At 42.8% G+C, this 20,851-nt stretch overlaps 1 protein-coding gene across 1 annotated transcript in view; it reads left to right on the forward strand.

The window, feature by feature from the left end:
• The first annotated feature begins 6,171 nt into the window (after positions 1-6,171).
• Positions 6,172-20,851, forward strand: part of AGPAT9 (1-acylglycerol-3-phosphate O-acyltransferase 9) — a 124,340-nt gene continuing 109,660 nt past the window's right edge. The window contains exon 1 of the mRNA XM_006867728.1: positions 6,172-6,312. Within this exon, the coding sequence (XP_006867790.1) occupies positions 6,172-6,312 (141 nt within the window). The remainder of the gene's footprint in view (positions 6,313-20,851) is intronic.

Consider the following 20,851-nt stretch of genomic DNA (forward strand, 5'->3'; position numbering starts at 1 on the left):
AAATGGTTGAACATTAACCATTTCCTTTTGATACAATGATTCTGTGTATTCCTTCCATCTTTTCTTGATGCTTTCTGCATCATTCAATAATTTGCCCGGAGAATCTTTCTATAACGAAAGTCGAGGCTTGAACTTCATTAGGTGATCCTTTGTTCACCTGGGACCATATCTTTGCTCTCCTGGGTTTTAGGCAGGAAAAAGATGGAGAATATTTGCACTTGCACCAGGTTACCTCTAATATATGTATCGTTTTGCTGTTTACAAAACAGTTTAATACTCACACTGAACCTAAGAAACATAAATTTTGCTGATGAGAAAGCTGTAGCACAGAAAGACTAAATGATTTGCTTCAACTTATAAGCACCTATTCCAGAGTCAGTCTAAGAGTACAAGTGAATTCTTCTGTGACAGTTAAAACAACAACAAAATAAACAGCTTGTGCAGTTTGGTCATGAGCAACAAAAGTCATGGGAGATTATAGTGCACACAGTGTCAGTGTCTGGCTTCCTTACACAGTTTCCTGTGCCTTCTCTATTGTGGAATTGTTGTTATTAAGTGTTGCTAAGTAGGTTTTGACTCACAGCGACCCTATGTAGGGTTTCTGAGGAGTGACTGGTGGGTTTTAACTGCCAATCCGTGGTTAACAGTCCAGTACATATCCTATAGCACCATACCAGAACTCCCTTGAATGGATTCCAACTCTTAGGGACTCTGTTGGAATAAGTTGATACTAACTTTCAGCAACCTTTGTATAAGGAAACACTGCCTGGTCCTGTTTCATCCTCACAATGGTTGCCATATTTGAGCCCATTGTTACTCAAATATGGCCACCATTGTGAGGATGAAACAGTGTCAATCCATCCCATTGAGAGTCTTCCTTTTTTTTACTGATCTTGTACTTTCCCAGGCAGATGTGTCTTTCTCCCTGATGTGTCTTTCTCCAGGGGCTGTTCCCTCCTGACAATACGTACAAAGTAAGTGAAATGAAGTGTTGCCATGCTGTGTTGTTGTTAGTGCTATTGAGTTGGTTCCAACTTACAGCTACCCTGTATAGGGTTTCCATGGAATGGCTGGTGAGTTTGGACTGCTGACCTTGTGCTTCAAACTGACCTTGTAGTCCAGTGCTTTATCCCACAGTGTCACACGAGGGCTCCAAAAGTGTTGCCATACTTGCTTCTAAGGAGCATTCTGGTTGTACTTCTTCCAAGACAGATTTGTTTGTTCATCTGGCAGTCCCTGATACTTTCAATATTCTTTACCATCAATTCAAATGCATCAATTCTTTTCTGGTCTTGCTTATTCATAGTCCAGTTTTAGTCTTTTATTTGTTTATCATGATGGTCCAGTGTGAGGACTTAATTTTCTGTCGAGTATGATAATTCATCACGCCTTAGTCATCTTGGATTGAGGAAATAAATGGAGGGTATAAGTTTCGTCTGAATGTAGTAACCCTGAGGAGCAGCTGGTGGATTTGAAGCACTGACCTTGTGGTTAGCAGTCCAGTGCTTATCCTACAGCATCGCACCATTCTGTAGTTAGTGTTAAATGGGCCAATGTCATCTTTGAGGTTTCCTATCAGACTTTTGGACGTATCTCAGTAATTGTGCCTTCTTCTTCTTCTTTTTTTAAATGGCAGACAATACAGAGGTTTACCAAGCTCCTGAGACACCCTCATTCATAGCTTTTTTTTTTTTTTCTTTTCCTTAGTTCATATATGCTCGGATTTATGCCTAATATAGCGTTGTTTAAACACGTCTCTGTGATCAGTAGATGGCTGCAGACAAGTTCTCTCAGTAATACACTTACATTAGTCTCATTATGGTGTCTTCAAAAAAAAAAAAAAAGGTCCAATCAAAGCAGTGCCCTCCAAGGGGATCAGTTGGGCCAGTTCAACAGTTCAATTCAAGCCAGAGAGGACAGCTCAGAAGTTTATAGCAATTATTCTTTGGAATCCCAAAGGGGTAATCTTGATAGATTTTCTTGAAGACCACAGGAAAATCTTGGGGGCTTATCAGGAAGAAGTTTCAAGAAAATTGAAAAATGCATTTATGAGAAACAGACCGGGAAATTGTGCTGAGAAATTGTTTTCTATTATGACAATGCACCTGCTCATTCTTCAAGAGTAACAAGGGCTACCCTGTGAGACTTTCTCTAGGAAATCTTACCCCATTCACCATACAGCCCTGGTCTTACCCCTTCAGACTTCTGCTTGTTCCCCAAACTCAGAGAACACTTAAAAAGAACATAATTTGAGTACCTCAAGTATGACAAAACTTTTGATATGGTGTGAATTGAAGAGTGTAGAAAAGGGGTTAGAAAGATGAAAACACTACCTTCAGAATTTGATAGTGGCACTGTTGTTGTTGTTAGGTGCCATTGGGTCAGTACCAACTCATAGCAACCCTATGCACAACAGAATGAAACATTGCCCGATCCTGGGCCAACCTCACAACTGTTGCCACGCTTGAGCCCATTGATGCAGCCACTTTGCCAATCCATCTCGCTCGGGGTCTTCCTTTTTTTCTCTGACCCTCTGCCTTACCATGATATCCTTCTCCAGTGATGCTGTAAGATTAGGATAATGCACTGGCCCGCAAGATCCGTTTGGAGTTTCAAATCCACCGCCATGAGTTGGAACCTACTTGAGAGCACTTAATAACAACAGCAACAATTAGAGGATAAGCATTGGATTGCTTACCAAAAGGTCAGTGGTTCAAACCCACCAACTGTCTATTTTAATTAATTTTATTTCTAAAAGCTTTTATTGTGTATTGAGTTAGTGAACTATGGAGTTAGTGTACTATGGAGACGTGCTTGATTCTTTATATGAAGAATCCTTTCCTATTTGGTTGGAATTTGGGGGCAGCTTCATCCATAACAAAGATCCAGTTGATCAGGTTGTAGCAATTTATGCTTGCTTCTGTATCATGCTTCTTTATCTTCATCTGATCAAATTCTGGTTGCAAGCAATTCATGCTAGGTCAAATGGGTACTGTCTGCAAGTTTGGGAGTTCTTGCACACCTCCACCCTCTTCAGATCAGCTGGTTACTTTATTCTTAGCTCTAGCCCCCAGTGGCTAGGTCAGTGTCCTTGGGCTTGTGAGTTCACACATGTCTCTGAACTTCAAACCAAACAGCCCATCCTCCTCTCTCTCTCATCTCAAGGTCATCAGGCATCTATGGAATATGGTCAATCTCAGCCCATGTCTTCTTTGCTGCATTTCCCCCACCTTCCACTCATAAATTGACCAGGAGGGTGTCAGCAAGCACACAAGACTGTTTGTGTGTTCTCTTTGAGTTTCAGTCTTAGAAAGGGGTTTACCCTGATAGGCTGACTTTTCTTGACTTGATGGCTCCAGGGCAAACAGCTTGTTTTCTATTGTCACAGCCAAATAGTCTGCTTTTCCCCTCCCTCTTCCCCATTGGCCTTTCTTTCAAGAAGTATCATCTGTTCCTATTGTCTTCTAGGTTGCTCTGCATGTCTTTACAGTGGGGAATGTCTTACCAGTGAAGGGTCTGGGTGGGGCTCAGGGTTCCACCTAAGGCTCCATACTTCACCAAGCCTTAATAAGAAGCCTGTTTCCCTGGGTACATTCTTGTCCCCTTTAAGATAATCCAATCGGTTATAGTTTCATAGTTTGGTTTTTATTTTGTTGTTGTTGTTGTTGTCAGGTGCCATCGAGTCGGAACCGACTCATAGCGACCCCATGCACAGCAGAACGAAACAATGTTCGATCCTGGGCCAACCTCACTACCGCTGCCACACTTGAGTCCATCAATGATGCCACCTGGCTGATCCATCTCGTTGGGGGTCTTCCTCTTTTTCTCTGACCCTCCACCCTACCCAGCATGACATCCTTCTCCAGCGATTGTTTCCTCTGGACAATATGTCCAAAGTAGGAGAGACGAAGCTTAGCCATCCTGGCCTCCAAGGAGCACTCTGGCTGCACTTCTTCCAAAACAGATCTATTGGTTCTTTTGGCAGTCCATGGCACTTTCAGTATTCTCCTCCAACACCACAACTCAAAGGCATCAATTCTTCTACGACCCTTCTTATTCACTGTCCAGCTTTCGCATCCATATGAGGCTATTGAAAACACAATGGCCTGGGTCAGGCGCACCCTAGTCCTCAAGTTGTTGTTAAGTGTCATCAAGTTGATTCTGATTCATAGCAACCCTGCAGAGGGTTTCCAAAGAGTGGCTGGTTGGTTTGAACCGACAACCTTGTAGTTGGCAGTCCAGTTTATACAAACTGTAATAAAAAACCCCAAAAACCCCACAAAACTGTTTTAATGGGGGAGGAGGAGTGCTGATGGCACTGTAGGAGAAACAGTGGACTGCTAACCATAAGATAGGTGGTTGGAGCCTACAAGCTGTTAAGCAGGAGAAAGATGAGACTTTCTGCTCGGTAAAGATTTATGCCTGGGAAACCAATGGAGTCGCTATGAGTCTGAAAGTGAGTCAATGGCACATACCAACAGGTGGGGGAGGAAGTTTGTGAAATCCCCGCAGACAGGAGGTACACCTATATTCTTTACAGGGGGCCGTTTTTCCTCTTTCTAGTCCCCCTTCCTCCACACCCTAAGTGTTGTTGTTGTTAAATGCCTTCGAGTGATTTAGGGTTTCCGAGGAGGAGTGGCTAGTGAGTTTGAACCGCCCACCTTACGTTTCAAATCGACCTTGCAACCCAGTACATTATCCTACAGCACCACACCAGGACTCCATACCCTGGGTAGGGACAGCTTTCTTTGCTTTCCACATGGTTTCATTTCCATTTGCTGACCGTCCCAGTTTTTACACCTTGATACAACAACACCTGTAAAAGATTTTGGTTTGACTCACTGGAGGAGTTGTAGAAACCTGGGCAACCGGATTTTCTTATCCAGTATATGTCTCTACAATCCCCTTTCACACTAGTTCTTAAAAACAGTTCAGATCGACAGCTACGGGAACTGCAGAGGAGTAAATACACCTATGGGGTTTTACCCTTCAGTCCCCTAATAGCACCACAGCTGTGCGTACGCTCTTGAGTTCCCAGGGGGCGCGCGTCTGCTTGGCGAAGACTTGCTCTGGCCTGACATTTTTCTGCAGTGTGGATACTGACTGCGTCTCGTGCGCTTCGGGTGTTGGGTGAATGGCAGAGGAAAATGTGGTGGGATTCTTCCCTGTGGAAGAGAGTGATAAGACACTCAGCCGACGGGTATCAATCAGTGCCAGGGAGATGGCGGCTGAGTGGAGCGGGCAACTCGTGGAGAGAGCTTTGTACTATCCTGATAAGCGGGATTTAGCCACAAGGCTCCATAGTAGAGGGAGGCGACAAGTGGTGTAAACAGCCGTTCCACAGCGTTCTTTGAAATCCTCTCCCCAAAGGTCGTTTTACACCCACACAAACATGACCTCGAGAATTTCGCATACGTCACTGCTTCATTTTGGGGTGAAGAAAAGGCTCACATTTTGCGGATGAAAACTCTCCTCTTTAAAGGACCTTGGCGGAGAGTGTTGGGGGGAAGGGGGAGGCGGAGCGCGGGGGAAAGGGGAGGCGGCCCAGGAGCCCACAGCGGTCTCGCTCCAAATTCCGCCAGGGAGTTCCTGTTGGGTGGCAGAGGAGGTGGGGCAAAGGCAGGGCGCTGAAATAGGGCAGCGGGTGCCCGAGCGCAGCCAGGCTGCAGTACAGTTCCGCCGGCAGCGGGTGTGTGGTGGTGCGGTACGCCCTTAGGGATCCTTGCTCTGGGAGGGCCTCGGTGAGTCACTCAAAGAGTTGTCGCAATCGCCAGTCAGAGTGACTGAGAAGCGGGGTGGGGCGCGTTCCGGGTCCCTCGCGCGCGTTCCTGCTGTGTCGCGGTGTCCCTTCGCTCACCCGGAGCTGCATTCCTCTGTGACACCCTGCCGGGGTATGCGCCTACAGCAGTGGCCCCATCCTCGACCTGGGCCTCGAGCGGAGAAAGAGTCAACTGGCGGGGCCTAGGAGGAGCCAGAGAAGGAAGGAAGGAAATTGTAGTTCTGAAAGTTTTCCTTCCCCATTTCTTTTCCCTGCAGTGCTGGGCACCCGGTGGCCGCTGTGCTGACACTCGAGCTCTGCTCCGCGCCTTCGTTGCGGGAGCTCCCGCCTGACTGCCTGCGGGCAGGGGCCGCTGACGCGCTAGGATCTCCTCGGAGTAGGTTCGCCGAGCCATGGAGGGCGGTGACCTAGCAGTGAAGATCCTTTCAACCTGGCTGACTTTGGTGCTCGTCCTCATCCTCTTGCCATCGGCTTTCGGGGTGTCTTTGGGTATCTCCGAGCTCTACATGAAAATCCTGGTGAAAACTTTAGAGGTGAGGGACTGAGGGAGGCGGCGCCCCCGCACCTCTAAGGGCTTTAGGGAGAATCTCGGGGGTTGGGGGCCAAAGTTAGAACTGTGAAAACCGAGTCAACGCCAAGACCAGTGGTCCGGAGAGGTACGTAATTGGGCGTCCGTTCCGTAGCAGCGCGAAGACAGCATCTCGACTTCTGTCTTAGAACTGGAGAGATTTGGGCTGAGATCACTGGACCACATTCCTTATGCCTCTGGTTGGAGACAGAAGGCAGAACCGACTCCCCTTCCCATTTTATTATTGCTATTTTTTTTAACCTATTAGATATAACAATGCGAAGATTTGGTCTTCTATGTCAATGCGTTTGTTCTATCGATTTTGCAGTGCAGCTGCCACTTCACACTTCTTAGCTTTTACAGCCCCAGGTTTCAGAGGTCCTTTAGTGTACAAGGGCATCCTGTTCAAGAAGGCATGTGTATTCTAGTTTGTGCTCATGATAAGAAACTAATTGCTGGAGGACAGAAAGAGATCTGATTTTTATTTCAGTAGAGTCATGAACATTTTATCTAACCAAGGGCGTTTGACCTGATGTTTCCTTAGAAAGTTGTTAGGAGGAAGTAGGCTTTGCAAAGAATAACTGCAGTTTCAGACTGCAAAGTCGTTTGAACTGCAAGGTCAGTGGTTCAAGCTCACCAGCTGCTCCTTGGAAACCCTATACAGGGTCGCCATGAGTCGGGACTGAACCGATGGCATTTAACAACAACAATAACAATTCATATATAGATTTTATAACATTACATCTGCTACCCTCATTAGAGCTCCCCAACAGCCAGGTAAGGTAGGGAGAAAAGTGTTATTTCCCTTTTGGTGGTGTGCTGTGCAGTCAGTTCTGACTCATAGCGACCTTGCATAGAGGTTTCCAAGGCTGTAAATCTTTACGGGAGCAGAAAGCCTCATCTTTCTCCCGAAGAACTGCTGTTAGTTTTAAACTGCTGACCTTGAGATGAGCAGCCGGATTCCTAACCACTAACCTGAGGCTCAGAAAAGGTCATTGGTTTTCCTGAGTTAAGTGTTGGAGACAGGAGTCTTAACCAAGGAGAGACTGGTAGTCTAGTAGTTAGGATACAGATGTTGGATTCAGGTTTGCTTAGATTTAAATCTAGTTCTACATCTATGATTAAGGACTCAGTTGCTAACCAAAAGGACTGTGGTTTGAACCCATCAGCCACTCCTAAGGACATGGATGTACCTATTTGCAACCTTGGAAATGTTATGGGGCAGTTCTCTTACTCTGGGGTCTCCATGAGCTGGAATCAATCTATGGCTTCTCAGTTTGTGACCTTGCAAGGGCATCTTCTGTGCCTCATTTTCCTCATTGTACAATAGAGGTAACAATGAGTTAACATGTGGTTTAAATAGGTTAACATATCAAGCATCTTAGGAGGGTGCCTATATAGGCTGTTGTTGCTGTCAAGCACACAAGGACCAAACACACCAAATGCTGCCAGATCATGTGCCCTCTTTACAACCCATTATTGCTGCCACTGTGTTAATCTATCTTGTTGGGGCCTAGTGTAGATTCTGTGTGGGTGTTTGTTGACCTTAAAATAGTGTTATTCAGGTTCTACCAGCCTGTTTGTGGTGCTGTAGAATAAGCACTGGACTGCAAGGTCGGTTTGAACTATAAGGTTGGTCATTCAAACTCATCAGCTGCTCCCCAAAAAACCTATGTATGGTCAGTATGAGTTGGAACTGACTTGACAACGCTTAACAACAACAATAAAAACAACAACTACCAGCCTGTTTTTCCAATTTATACAATACCATTGCTGTTGAATAAATTCCAAGTCTTGGTGACCCCATATGTGTCAGTAGAACTGTGCTCTACAGTATTTTCAATTGCTGATTTTCAGAAGTAGATTGCCAGACCTTTCTTTCGAGGCATCATCAACAAGATAGATGAATCTACACCACACAGAATCTACACTAGGCCCCAACAACTTCTGGGTGAATGGCTCACCTTTCCGTTTTCAACACCCAGAGATTCCCTAAGTTCTGCAGTCTCTTCTAAATATGGGGTACCATTGTGCTGCTCTTATTTTCTGTCACCTCCTAGAACTTGACTTTACTACTCCTGTCTCTGCTTAGGAGATAGCTCTCAGGTATATATCTCTCACCTATGAGATATCGGATTCTACCTGGTAGTCTCTGGTTTTACCCCAGATCTTTATTGAACTTCTTCTTTGTGACTATCTGTCTATTCTCTGAAATTATATTTGATTTTTCACCTTTATTTCTGTTTGGTTTTTTTTTCAACCCAGGGGATATGCATATGTCAGTTTTGAACTTCTTTTATTCACTTCACAGTGAACTTGGTTACACCATGCTCTGAATCCCTTAATGGCCCTTCCTTAGTATACTCTTCCTACAGAAGATGATTCTCCTTAGTTGCTCTTTGCCCCTTCTCCACACTCTGAAATGACTCAACTATTCTTCCATACAGCAACATAGGAAGTCTTTTGGAATTTAGAGCCCCAAAACAAGTGAAGGCAAATGGTACAGACTCTCTTCCAGGCACTGATTCCTCGCTGTCTTGCAGGCTGTAGTCATTCAAGGTGCAGCTCAAGAGATGTCAAGGAGACAGGCCAGCTGTTGCTGTCAGTCTGGCAAATAAGTGTGCTATACTTTGATGGAAGGATGACCTGTCCAGTGGCTGTCTGCAGATTGGTAGGAACCTAAGTTTTAATTTTTGCCCATCCTGGTGTGACGCTGTAGGATCAGCACTGAACTGCAAACCAAAAGGTCAGCAGTTCAAACCCACCAGCTAGCTAGCTGCTCCTCGGAAACCCTACACAGGGTTGCTATGAGTTGGAACCGACTCGACGGCACTTAACAACAAGATTTACAAAATGAGGCAGTGGTGGCTCAATGGTAGGATTCTTGCCTTCTATGTGGGTAACGTGGATATGATTCTAGTCAATTCACTTCATGCTTAGCTACCACCCATCTCTCAGTGGAGGCTGTGTGTTGCTATGATGCAGGTTTCATCAGAGCTTCCAGACTAAGATGGCCTTGTGTCTACTTTGGAAAACCAGTCAATTAAAACCCTACGACTCAAAATGGTCCACCTGCAATCTACCATGGGGATGGTGCAGGACTGGGGAGCATTTTGTTCTGTTGTGTATTGCGTCACTAAGAGTCAAGGGTCGAGTCGATGTCAGCTAAAAACAACAGGGTTGAAGAGAATTTCAGAGGCAATTTCTTGTTAATCAAACTCTCAAGAATGCCAATTTTCTAATTACAGTGGAACATACATCACTTGGTTTGGAGAACAGGTAAGTAGCAGTGTAAAGAAACTTCTTTTTTTGCTAAGACTAAATTATTAGGTCAGAATGATGCTTGGCATATATGGAATAGATGTTAACTAGAACAGCTAGTAGTACTAGCTATTCCAAAGACCTTTCTGTTAGGCTGGGGTTAGTACAGTGGATTACATTTCTAACTCCATAAGGATTTCAAGACTGTGACTTGTCAGAATTGGATTCCCAGGCATTACTTCTGAGGTGCCTATGGGTAGGTTTGAACCACTAACCTTTTGGTTAGTAGTCCAGTGTTTGAATACCCAGGGAATCCTAGGATAAGAATAATTCCCTTAAGAAACTGTGCTGGTTGTTTAGTATCAGAACATCTTTGTTGTTGTTAAGTGCCTTTGAGTCAGTTCCAAGTCATAGGGACCCTGTATAGAGTTTCCAAGGATTGGCTGGTGAGCTTGAATCACTGACCTTGCAATTCAAGCCGACCTTGCAGTCCAGAGCTTTAACTCACAGCGTCATCCATACCAGGTCACCATCAGAACATTTTTAGTTAAGGACAAATACTCTGCCTTTTTGTATATTCCATGTAAGACCCAACCCCTCGGTTACTCACCATTCCTTAGTAAGATCTCAATTGATTTGGTTGTTTCTTTCTTTGCATTCCAGTTCCAAGAATATTCTATGGACTGCTTGATTGAAATGGGATATTTCTCAAGTTTTCTTGCTTACAATTTACATAACATTTTTAAAAAGGTCATTTAGTTTTTTCCCATTATGCATCAACTTTTATGAATTTTAGTGTTAATGGACTTTTCAAAACTATAAATTCAGATTTTGAAAGTTGAAATGTATGTGGGGTACCTTCAAAATAAATGACTTTGGCAATGGCTAATTGTCAAGCAATTCATTAAACTATAAGCTCTTCTCTGATCCCTTATTAGCTTACCAATTTGGGTGATAATAATTATTAATTGAGTACCTACTGCTTGTTTATTTATTTATTTCATTACTGAATAAATCTAGATTTGGGCATAAGTTCCTATTACAGCATGCTGACTGAGGATAAGACTTGAATTCTTTGCTTAGAATAACTTTGTTGTTGTTGAGTGCTGTTGAGTTGGTTCTGATTCCTAGCGACACTATGTAGGGTTTCTGAGGAGTGGCTGGTGAGCTTGTACCACTGACCTTGCAGTTCAAACTGACCTTGCAGTTCAGTGCATAGTCCACTTGTAGAATAAGTTTAGTGATTCTCTAAATCAGTGATTTTCAAGGGGTATACATAGTAATTTTTTTTAAGATTATATATGCAAACGTTATCTGGTAGCAGAGTGGTTACGAGTCAGGCTGTTAACCTCAAGGCCAGCAGTTTGAAACTACCAGCTGTTCCACAGGAGAATGATGAGGCTTTGTGCTCCCGTAAAGATTTGCAGCCTCAGAAACCCTGTGTGGGGTCACTGTGAGTTGGAACCAACTCCATGGCACACCACCACCATGCCAATGTTACAATTTTATATTGGGGAAAACTATTGTTTTAGGAATATAAACTATGGAAGGTAAAACTTGTCTGAGGGAATGTGTAATGAATGGAATTCTACTTGGGATAGTGAGTTGTATGTATAAGAATACCTGGGAGGGTGTGTATGTGTGTGATTTTAATCTTTATCAAACAGGAACGTGGGTTCAAGCTTTAAGAATGCTTTTCTTAACCATGAATTATAAGGTTAATGATGGGGCTGAGGGGTGGGGGAGGGATTACTATTTATTGGTCAGAGGTTTATGATTAAATGGAAAAAAGAATAGAAAGAGTACATGGAATAGATGGAGAGAAAGAAGGTGGTTAAATGGTATATAAGATGAAAATGATCTTCTCTAACCAGACAATACAGAACATGGACGAATGATAAGTGTTACTGGACTGATCTTCTCCACTTTTTGGGAATAAGCTAGAAGCTATAACAGTCTTGGGATTAGGTAGAGTACTTATCTCAGTCTTAGTTGCTCAACATGGATAAAGGAATATGCCTATGATGGTTAAAGTTATGTGTCAACTTGGATAGGTTATGATCCTCCTTAGTTTGTCAGACATTGAACTGATTGCTCTTGCACAATGTAATAATTCTCCATTTTGTGATATGATGTGAGCAGCCAATCAATTGAAAAGCTTATCAGTGGGAATCCAATCACTGGAAAGCCAATCTGTGTCCTAGAGGGGTGTGACCTGCCGCCAATATATGATTGTTCTGGGAAAGCTTTCTCTTGATCTTGCATGAGACTCATCGTCCTCTGACCTTCAGCTCTTAGGATGTGAGCCAGTAGCCTGACCTCTGATCTATAGAGTTTGGGTATACCAGCCTCTACAACTGTGTGAGCCATATCCTTGACATCTCTCTTTCCCCTTCTGTCTGCATTGTTGTTTGTTAAGTGCTATCGAGTCAATTCTAACTCATAGTGGCCCTGTATAGGGTTTCTGAGGAGCGAGTGGTGGGTTTGAATTGCTGACCTTTTATTTAGCAGTCCAGTGCTTGTTCTACAGTGCCACACTAGGACTTATTTCCCTGTATATATGTCTACATATATCTAGTACATACACTTCACTGATTTTGCCCCTCTAGAGAACTCAGATGAAGACATTGGTACTGAGAATGGTTCTAGAAGAACAAAAGCATTAGGATAAGTCTTCTGAATTGGTTCTTAAGTCTGGCTGATCTTAAAGACACTGATAACTCTGCCTTTAACAGTAAAATGGGCAACAGAATATGAAAAATAATACTATCAATGGATCAGTTATTTGTGAAGAGCAAGATTTTGGGTGATGGCATATTTGATACTTTTCTACAATTTTCTCTGAAGGAGAAGTCTACGGAAGCTGGTTAGTTGGGGCTCCTTTCACTAGACAAAATGGTGAAAGAAAAAAGATGAACTCAGGGCTTCAGAATCGCAGTTCAAACACCGCATGTAAGACTTGAAAGTTGCCACTTGTGCCCTGAAAGAAAGCCGTATTTATTATAGCTGATATTGCCAAAAACTAAACCCAGAGTCTTATAGTAAGAGTGGCTGAATTACAGCCCTAATTGAATTCCCAACCTTGAATGCTGTCTGATGTAAAATTTAGGACATTGATTGGGAAAAATGAGATCTTGAAACTTGAGGTGACATATCAGCAGATAATCAGGAAGCTGGGGACAGTAAGCCCTAAATTCCTTTGAATCACTTCTGCAACAGAACCTGCCTTCTTACCTTAATGTGATGCTAGTAACCCAGGTACATCTGATGAGTCATTGCCTGAGGTAATCTCTGGGGCAGCACCTGGAGAATTGTCTGGGGCATCCCCTGAGGCAGATGCCTTTCAAGATATTGCTGAATGTTCCCAGGAAACACTCCACCACTCATCAATGCTTCCAGATCTATAACTAGATGTAAGTACCATAAGGTCCCCAGAAGGGGAGGTACAATGCATGACCCAGGAAGGGGTTTGCTGCACCTAACATATGCAAACAGAATCCTGGAGAACATGTGGAAATGGCTGTAAAGGATGTTGGTTGATGGGGAACAAATTTATGAAGGAAACCCCAGCTTCCTTGAAGACTGCCTGGTTGCAATTATGAAAGTATGATAGTGGGAATTGCCCTAACTGAATTAAGATACCTAAATGCCATGGAATGGAACCCTGCTGGCATAATAGGTTAAGAGTTGGGATGTTAGCCACAAGGTCAGCAATTTGAATTCTCCATGGGAGAAAGAGGAGGATTTCTGATTTACACACTCGGAAACCCTATATAGGACCTCTGTGAGTTGGATTGACTTGATGGTAGTGGGTAACTATAACGGAATTTATTGGACCCTATGGTAGTGTGCTCTGGTAGCATAGTGGTTATGAATTGGGCTGCTAATCTCATAGTCAGCAATTCGAAACTACCAGCTGTTCCCCAAGAGAAAGATGAGGCTTTCTGCTCCTGTAAAGATTTACATCCTTGGAAACCCTGTACAGGGTTGCTATGAGTTGCAGCCAACTCCACGGCACATAACAACAACAACATGGTAGTGTGGTGTGGCACTACAGGATAATGCACTGGACTGCAAGGTTGGTTTGAACTGCAAGGTCAGCGGTTCAAACTCACAGCCTCTTTTGGAAACCCTGTACAGGGTCGCTATGAGTTAGAACTGACTTGATAGCACTTAACAACAACATGGTGTTGTAGTGCTTTAAGATAAAGCACTGAACCAAAAGGTTGGTTTGAACCATAAGGCTAGTGGTTCCAATTCACCAGTTGCTCCTTGTAAACCCTATATAGGGTCACTATGAGTCGGAACTAACTTAGTGGCAGCAGCAACAATGGTGGTAGGGGTCAAGTGGTAGGATTTAATTGACAAAGACAAGTGTGGGAGTGGTTACTGTAATGGACGCATTGCCATTAAGTTGATTCCAACTTACAGGGGCCCTATGTAGGGTTTCCAAGACTAAATATTTATGGGAACAGGCAGCCTTATCTTTTTCCTACAGAGAAGCTGGTGAGTTTGGATCACCAACTTTGTGCTTAGCAAAACCACAGTACCACTAAACTGACTCAAAACAGTAATCAGAATAGTTTGTGGTGGTATCCCTAGGAGTGAAACAGATGGGAATTTACTAAGTATTACTTGATCTGTATTAGCAGAAGAATTCTTGGTCAAATGACTGGCAGTAGGACTTGAATCTCCAGAAGAGAGCGTCAAGGTCCCTTAGTTAATTGCCAGATTTGAGCCAGTTAGCATATCCACAACCGTTAAATGAAGGGGAAGCCAAATGTATACTGTTAATCTTTCTCCCAGCTTTCCCCGAAGGTATCTATGACCTTTTAGGACAGTGACTATTCACTAGGGAAAAGGAAATAATTGGATTCTGGGAGATAATTGTATACTGGCTTTGAATTGACATTAATTTCAGGAGACCCAAAAAGTCACTGTGGCCATTGGTCATATGGAGGTAAGGTGATTAATGGCTCAGGTCCATTTTACCAGGTGTCCAGTTGGTCCCTGAACTCAGGTTATAGTGATTTCCCCAGTTCCAGAATGAGTAATTGGAATAGATATACTCAGCAACTGGCACAATCCCATATTGGAACCTTGATATTTGGAGTAAGGGCTATTATGGTAGGTAAAGCCAACTGGAAGCCATTGGAATTTCTCCTGCCTGGGAATACAGTAAACCAAAATCAATACCACATTCCTGGATGGATTACAGAGATTAGTGCTGCCTCTAGGACTTGAAGGATGCAGAAGGGTTGATTCTCATAACATCCTAGTTGGTTTGTGCAAGAAATAGATGGCTCTTGGAGAATGACAGTGGATTATGATAAACTTAACCAGGTGATGACTGCAATTACAGCTGCTGTTCTGGATGTTGTTTCATTGTTTGAGCATATTAATGCAACCACTAATCTGACTAATGCCTTTTTTTTCTCAATTCTGGTTTTGGAGACTCACCAGGAGCAGCTTTTCTTCAGCTAGCAAGGCTAGTAATACAACTTTACAATCCTATCTCAGGGATTTATCAATTTACCAGCTCTTCATCATAATTTAGTCTGCAGGGACCTTGCTTGGTCACCTTTCCTTTCCACAGGATATCACATGGATCCATTATAGTGATGACATTATGCTGATTGGATCTAGTAAGGAAGAAGTACTCTAGACTTATTGAAGACATTTGTTTGTTGTTGTTTAGTTAAATGCTGTTAAGTCAGTTCCAACTCATAGCAGCCCTGCATATAGCTTCTGATGAATGCTTGATGGGTTTAGATCATCAACCTTGTAGGTAGCAGGCCAGTGCTTACCCTGCAGTACCACGCCAGGAGTCTGTTGTTGTTTGGTATTGTTGAGTTGGTTCCAACTCATAGCAACCCTATGCACAAGGATAGAAAATTAACCTAAGAAAATTTCAGGCACCTTCCACCTCAACAAAATTTAGGGGTCCAGTGTTGTGGAGCATGTTGAGATATTTCTTCTAAAGTGAAGCATACGTTTTTGCATCTGGCTTCTGCAATGAGAAAGGAAACACAATGCTTGGTGGCCCTCTTTGCAATTTGGAGGTAATATATCCCTAATTTGGATGTGCTATTCTGACCCATTTATCAAATGACTCAAAAAGCTTGGTCTTGATATGGTGCAATAGAAGCACTGACTACTGACTGACTGCAAGGTGGGCAGTTCAAACCCACTAGCTGCTCCTTGGAAACTCTATATTGGGTCACTATGAGTCAGAAGTGACTCGATGGCACTTAACAAAGCATGGTCCATTTATCAAGTGACTCAAAAAGCTGCTAGTTTTGAATGTGGCCCAGAATAAGAGAAGACTCTTCAACAGGTTCAGGCTGACATGTAAGCCACTTTACCACTTGAGCCATATGATCTAATTGATCCAATGGTGCTTGAAGTGTCAGGGGCAGACACAGATGCTGTTTGGAGTCTTTGGAAACTACTCCTGGTAAATCACAGTGCAGACCTTTAAGATTTTGGGGAAAAGTTTTTATTCTGTGCAAATTACTACTTTCCTTTTGAGAAACAGCTTTTGGCTTGTTACTAGGCTTTAGAAGAGACTGAATGCTTAACCATGAACCACTATATCATCATGTGGTCTGAGCTGCTCATCATGAACTGGGTATTGTCAGACCCCTAGAGTCAAAAAGTCAGAAGTTGGACCTCCATAGTAGTAGTCCATCATTAAATGTTGTTGTTAAGTGCCATTGACTAGGTTCTGACTCATAACGCACCCCCCCCCCCTTTACAGGATTAGTGATGAGAGGCTGGTGGGTTTGAACTGCCTACTTTGTAATTAGTATTCCAGTGCTTATCCTACAGCACAAACCCAGGACTCCGCATCATGAAATACAAATGGTATATATGAGATTGAGCTTGAGCAAGACTTGAAGACACAAGTAAGTTAAATGGAATGGCCAAAATGCCAGTAGTCTCTACTTCTATTAGCTTAGCTTCTATTTCCCAGTCTTCATGTATGGCCCCATAAGGAGTTCCTTATGACCATTTAACTTGAGTAATGAAAAACTCATGCCTGGTTTATGGATGGTTCTCTGTGATATGTAGGCACCACTCAGAAGTGGGTGGAAACAGCATTGCATTCCCTTTCTGGGACTTCCCTGAAGGGCAGTGTTATTGTTGTTGTTAAATGCTGTTGAGTTGGTTTTAACTCTTAGTGAACCTGTATAGGGTTTCTAAGGAGTTGCTGGTGAGCTTGAACCACTGACCTTGTGGTTCAAACTGACTTTACAGTCCAGCGCATTAAAAACACAGCAGTAGTGAAGGAAAATCCTTCCAGTGGACACACTTTGATCAGTGCAGTTAGTTGTTCTTGGTTTTTGGAAGGAGAGATGGCCGGATGTGCTGATCTGATTCATCGGCTATGGCCAATAGTTTGGATGGATAGTCAGGGACTTGGAAGGAACATGAGTGGAAAATTGGTGACAAGAAGGTATGGGGAAGAGACATGTGGAAAGGAAGTGAAGATTTTTATGTGTCATGTGAATGTTCATCAAAAGGTGAATTTGGCAGAAGAGGATTTCAGTAATCAAGTGCATAGGATGACACGCTCTGTGGAAACCAGTCATCCTCTTTTTTTCAAACACTCCTGTCATTGCCAAATGGGCTCATGAACAAAGTGGCTATGGTGACAGGGATGGATGTCATACATGGACTTCCACTCACCAAGACCAGTATAGCTACAGTCACTCCTGTGTGCCCAATCTTCCTGCAGAAGAGACCAATACTGAGTTTCTGGTAAGGCACTGTTTCTTGGGGCCATTAACCTTCAAACCAGGTGGCACGCTGATGACATTGGACAATTCCATATTGGAAATGGCAGTATGTTGTACTTACTGGGATAGATACTTAGGGATCTCTTCCAATCAGTCGGCCAGATAGTTGTCTTCCAAATTTCATGGCATAGATGAGTGAGTGCCTTGTGTGCCGCCTCAATTTCTTGAAAGATTTCAATTTGTATTCCATCAATTCCTGGTGTCTTGTTCTTTGTCAATTCCTTCAATGCACCTTGAACTTCTTTCTTCAGGATCACTAGCTCTTGATCATATGCTACCTCTTGAAATGGTTGAACACCAACCATTTCCTTTTGGTACAATGACTGTGTATTCCTTCCATCTTCCTTTGATGCTTTCTGCACCATTCAATGATTTGCCCAGAGAATCCTTCAATAATGAAAGCGGAGGCTTGAATATTTTTTCAGTTCCCTCATCTTGAGAAATGCTGAGCATGTTCTTCCCTTTTGGTTTTCTAATTCCAGATCTTTGCACATTTTGTTGTAATATTTGACTTTGTCTTCTTGAGCTGACCTTTGAAATTTTCTGTTCAGCTCTTGTGCCTCTTCATTTCTTCCATTTGCTTTAGCATCTATACTCTGGAGAGCAAGTTTCAGAGTCTCTTCTGGCATCCGTTTTGATCTTTTCCTTCTTTCTTGTCTTCTTAATGACGTTTTGCTTTCTTCCTGTATGATGTTCTTTTTTTTTCTTTAGGCTTTTATTGTGGATTGAGTGAAAGTTTGCAGGGCAGATCATCAGTTTTACATTCAACAAATCATACAACTTTTTTCATGATTACAATCCCTCCATGTACTATCAGTTAACAGCATTTCACTCTATTCACTTTATATCTTTTTTTTTTAAGCTCAGGCATGTATAGTAATTTACACCACAAAAGTGCACATTCCACAACTCTGCCTTCTGGCCACTATCTCTTAGTCCCTCTCTTCCCATGAATCTAGAGTCCTCAGCCGCTTCCCCTCTCCATGTCCCCATCTCTGCCTCCATCTCTGGTGTCAATGCTTCTCTGGATAAGGTCCCGCATTCCACTTGTGCTCTTGTCCTTTTATGGTCCTAGGGTCCTTTGTTTCAGGACTGTAAGATTATTGCTTACCCATTTTTGTTACAAAACTTCTACTTTCAAAATTGTGACAGTCGCCATTAGTCAAGCTGACAATTACTTTTGACAATTAATAATAAGAATCTTATCCCCATCTCTTTTAACCAGACCTATCTAGACAAGATGAAAACTATTCAGTGGGGACTCTTTCTTTCCCCACACAATGTTAAACTAAACTCCCTCTTGAAAAGTTGTAAACCAGTCACTTCATGCCTTTATTGCCTCCTTATTTTAGGTAGCCGATGTCTAAGTTGCCCATCCCTATCTACCCTGTGTATATAGAGGAAATAGCATTGATACTAAGGAGCTCTGGTAGCGTAGTGGTTACGAATCGGGCTGTGAACCTTAAGGTCAGCGGTTCGAAACTACCAGCCGCTCCGCGGGACAAAGATGAGGCTTTCTACTCCCGTAAAGATTTACACCCTCGGAAACCCTGTATAGGGTCGCTATGGGTCGGAACCGACTCGATGGCACTTAACAACAACAACATGCATTGATACTTGATGTGAAGACTCCTTCCCTCTCTGTTGGTATTTAGAGTTACTACCTCCATAAGTATAGGTCAAGTTCATCAAATTGTAGCAATTTACCTGTGTTTCCTTTATCATTTTTTTTTTTTTTTTATATATAATCTTCTTCTAGTTGAGTTCTGATAATCAAGCCATCAAGGCTAGGTCAAATGGGTACTATCTGCAAATTTGCATGTTCTTGTGCATCTCCCCTCACTTCATATCAGCTGGATGCTTCACTCTCAGCCCTAGTCCTCTGTGGCTATGTCCTTGTCTATGGGCTTAGGTGTCCCCAGGTCTCACCATATTTTGGACCAACCAGCCCTTCCTCTTCTCTCTTTCATCTCCAGGTCAACAGGAGTCTATGAAATGTGGTTGAACTCAGCCCATTTCTTTATTGCTACCTTTCTCCATCTTCCACTCACCAGTAGACTAATGTGGTCACCAGCAAGCTTACATGCCTGCTCATGTGTTCCCTTTGAATTTCAGTCTTAGAGGAGGGTTTGTCCCGAAGCAACTTGATTGCTTGCATTGATGGCTCCTTGGTGAATAGCTTGCTTATTCTTGTAGTAGCCAGTCATACTAACATTTTTGTTTTGGATTTTCCCTGATGATCTTTCTTTGAAGATGCATTTTCTGTTGCTCTAGCTGTTCCAGGCTGGTTTGCTTGTTCTTTTCTAGTGGGAATGTACAAGCTCAGAAGGTTCTGGATGGGACTCAGGATTCCACCTAAGGTCTTATACTCTGTAAAGACTCCGCAAGAGACCTATTTCACCGTGCAAGTTCTAGAACCCCTTTTAGGTATTTTATTTAGGGCTTACAAGTTTTCTGGAATCGTGTTTCCCAACATTCCTTTCTAATCCACTCAAGTGTCTATTTTACAATAGTAGACAAGGGAAAACAATATTCATAAGACAGTCAAGCATCTTGTATTATTTCCCCTTTTCAAACTATGCCTAGATCCCTATATCCCAGGTTGAGCCTGCATCACTATTTACCTTTGTCTTATTTAGCCCATGCAAACCTGTCTCAGTGTTCCTGTATCTACTTTGTTCTTCCACCTCCTCCCCCTTCTTGTATTGTCCTCCCCAACACCCGAACTATGATGTGTCTGCCCCCTACCTTGTGCTCTACTATTGCTTCCCTCCACTTCCCCCTAAATCCCCCAACTCCACCATTGTGGTTACCTTATATTCCATTAACTTTTCCCTCCATTTAAGATAGTCTATTTCATCCTGTAATCTCCCTGAGCTTCTCACCACCTGGATCTCTGTTCTGTATTTACCTTCTTTCACATTGTAATTGTTTTGATCATAGAACGACCTCCCAGATCCACTGAATTTGTTCTTATAGTTTTGTTCTGTTCTTGACTCTTCCATTTGTCGATTAACTTCCGGGTGGTGCTGCCATGTATGTCAATCTCTGGTTGTTGTCTGTTCTTAGTCCACAGAATTCCCTTTAGGATGTTTTTCATAACAGGGTTGGTTTTGGCAAAATCCCTTAGCTTTTGTTTATCCTGGAATGTTTTGGTTACACTGTCATTTTTGATTGACAGCTTTGCTGGGTAGAGGATTCTTGGTTGGCAGTTTTTTTTTTCTTTCGGGGTTTTATATATGTTTCTCTATGCCTTTATGCCTGCCTAGTATCTGCTTAGAGATTCAAACTTAATCTGATTTGTTTGCCTTTGTATGTTACACTTCCCTTTTCCCTAGCTGCTTTCAGGATTCTGTCCTTATCTTTGATTTTGTAGAGCTTGATTATTATATATGTCTATGTGATTTTCTTTTAAGGTCTATCCTTCCTGGGGTTCGTTGA

Source organism: Chrysochloris asiatica, unplaced genomic scaffold, assembly GCF_000296735.1.
Source record: "Chrysochloris asiatica unplaced genomic scaffold, ChrAsi1.0 scaffold00109, whole genome shotgun sequence".
Lineage (NCBI taxonomy): Eukaryota > Metazoa > Chordata > Mammalia > Afrosoricida > Chrysochloridae > Chrysochloris > Chrysochloris asiatica.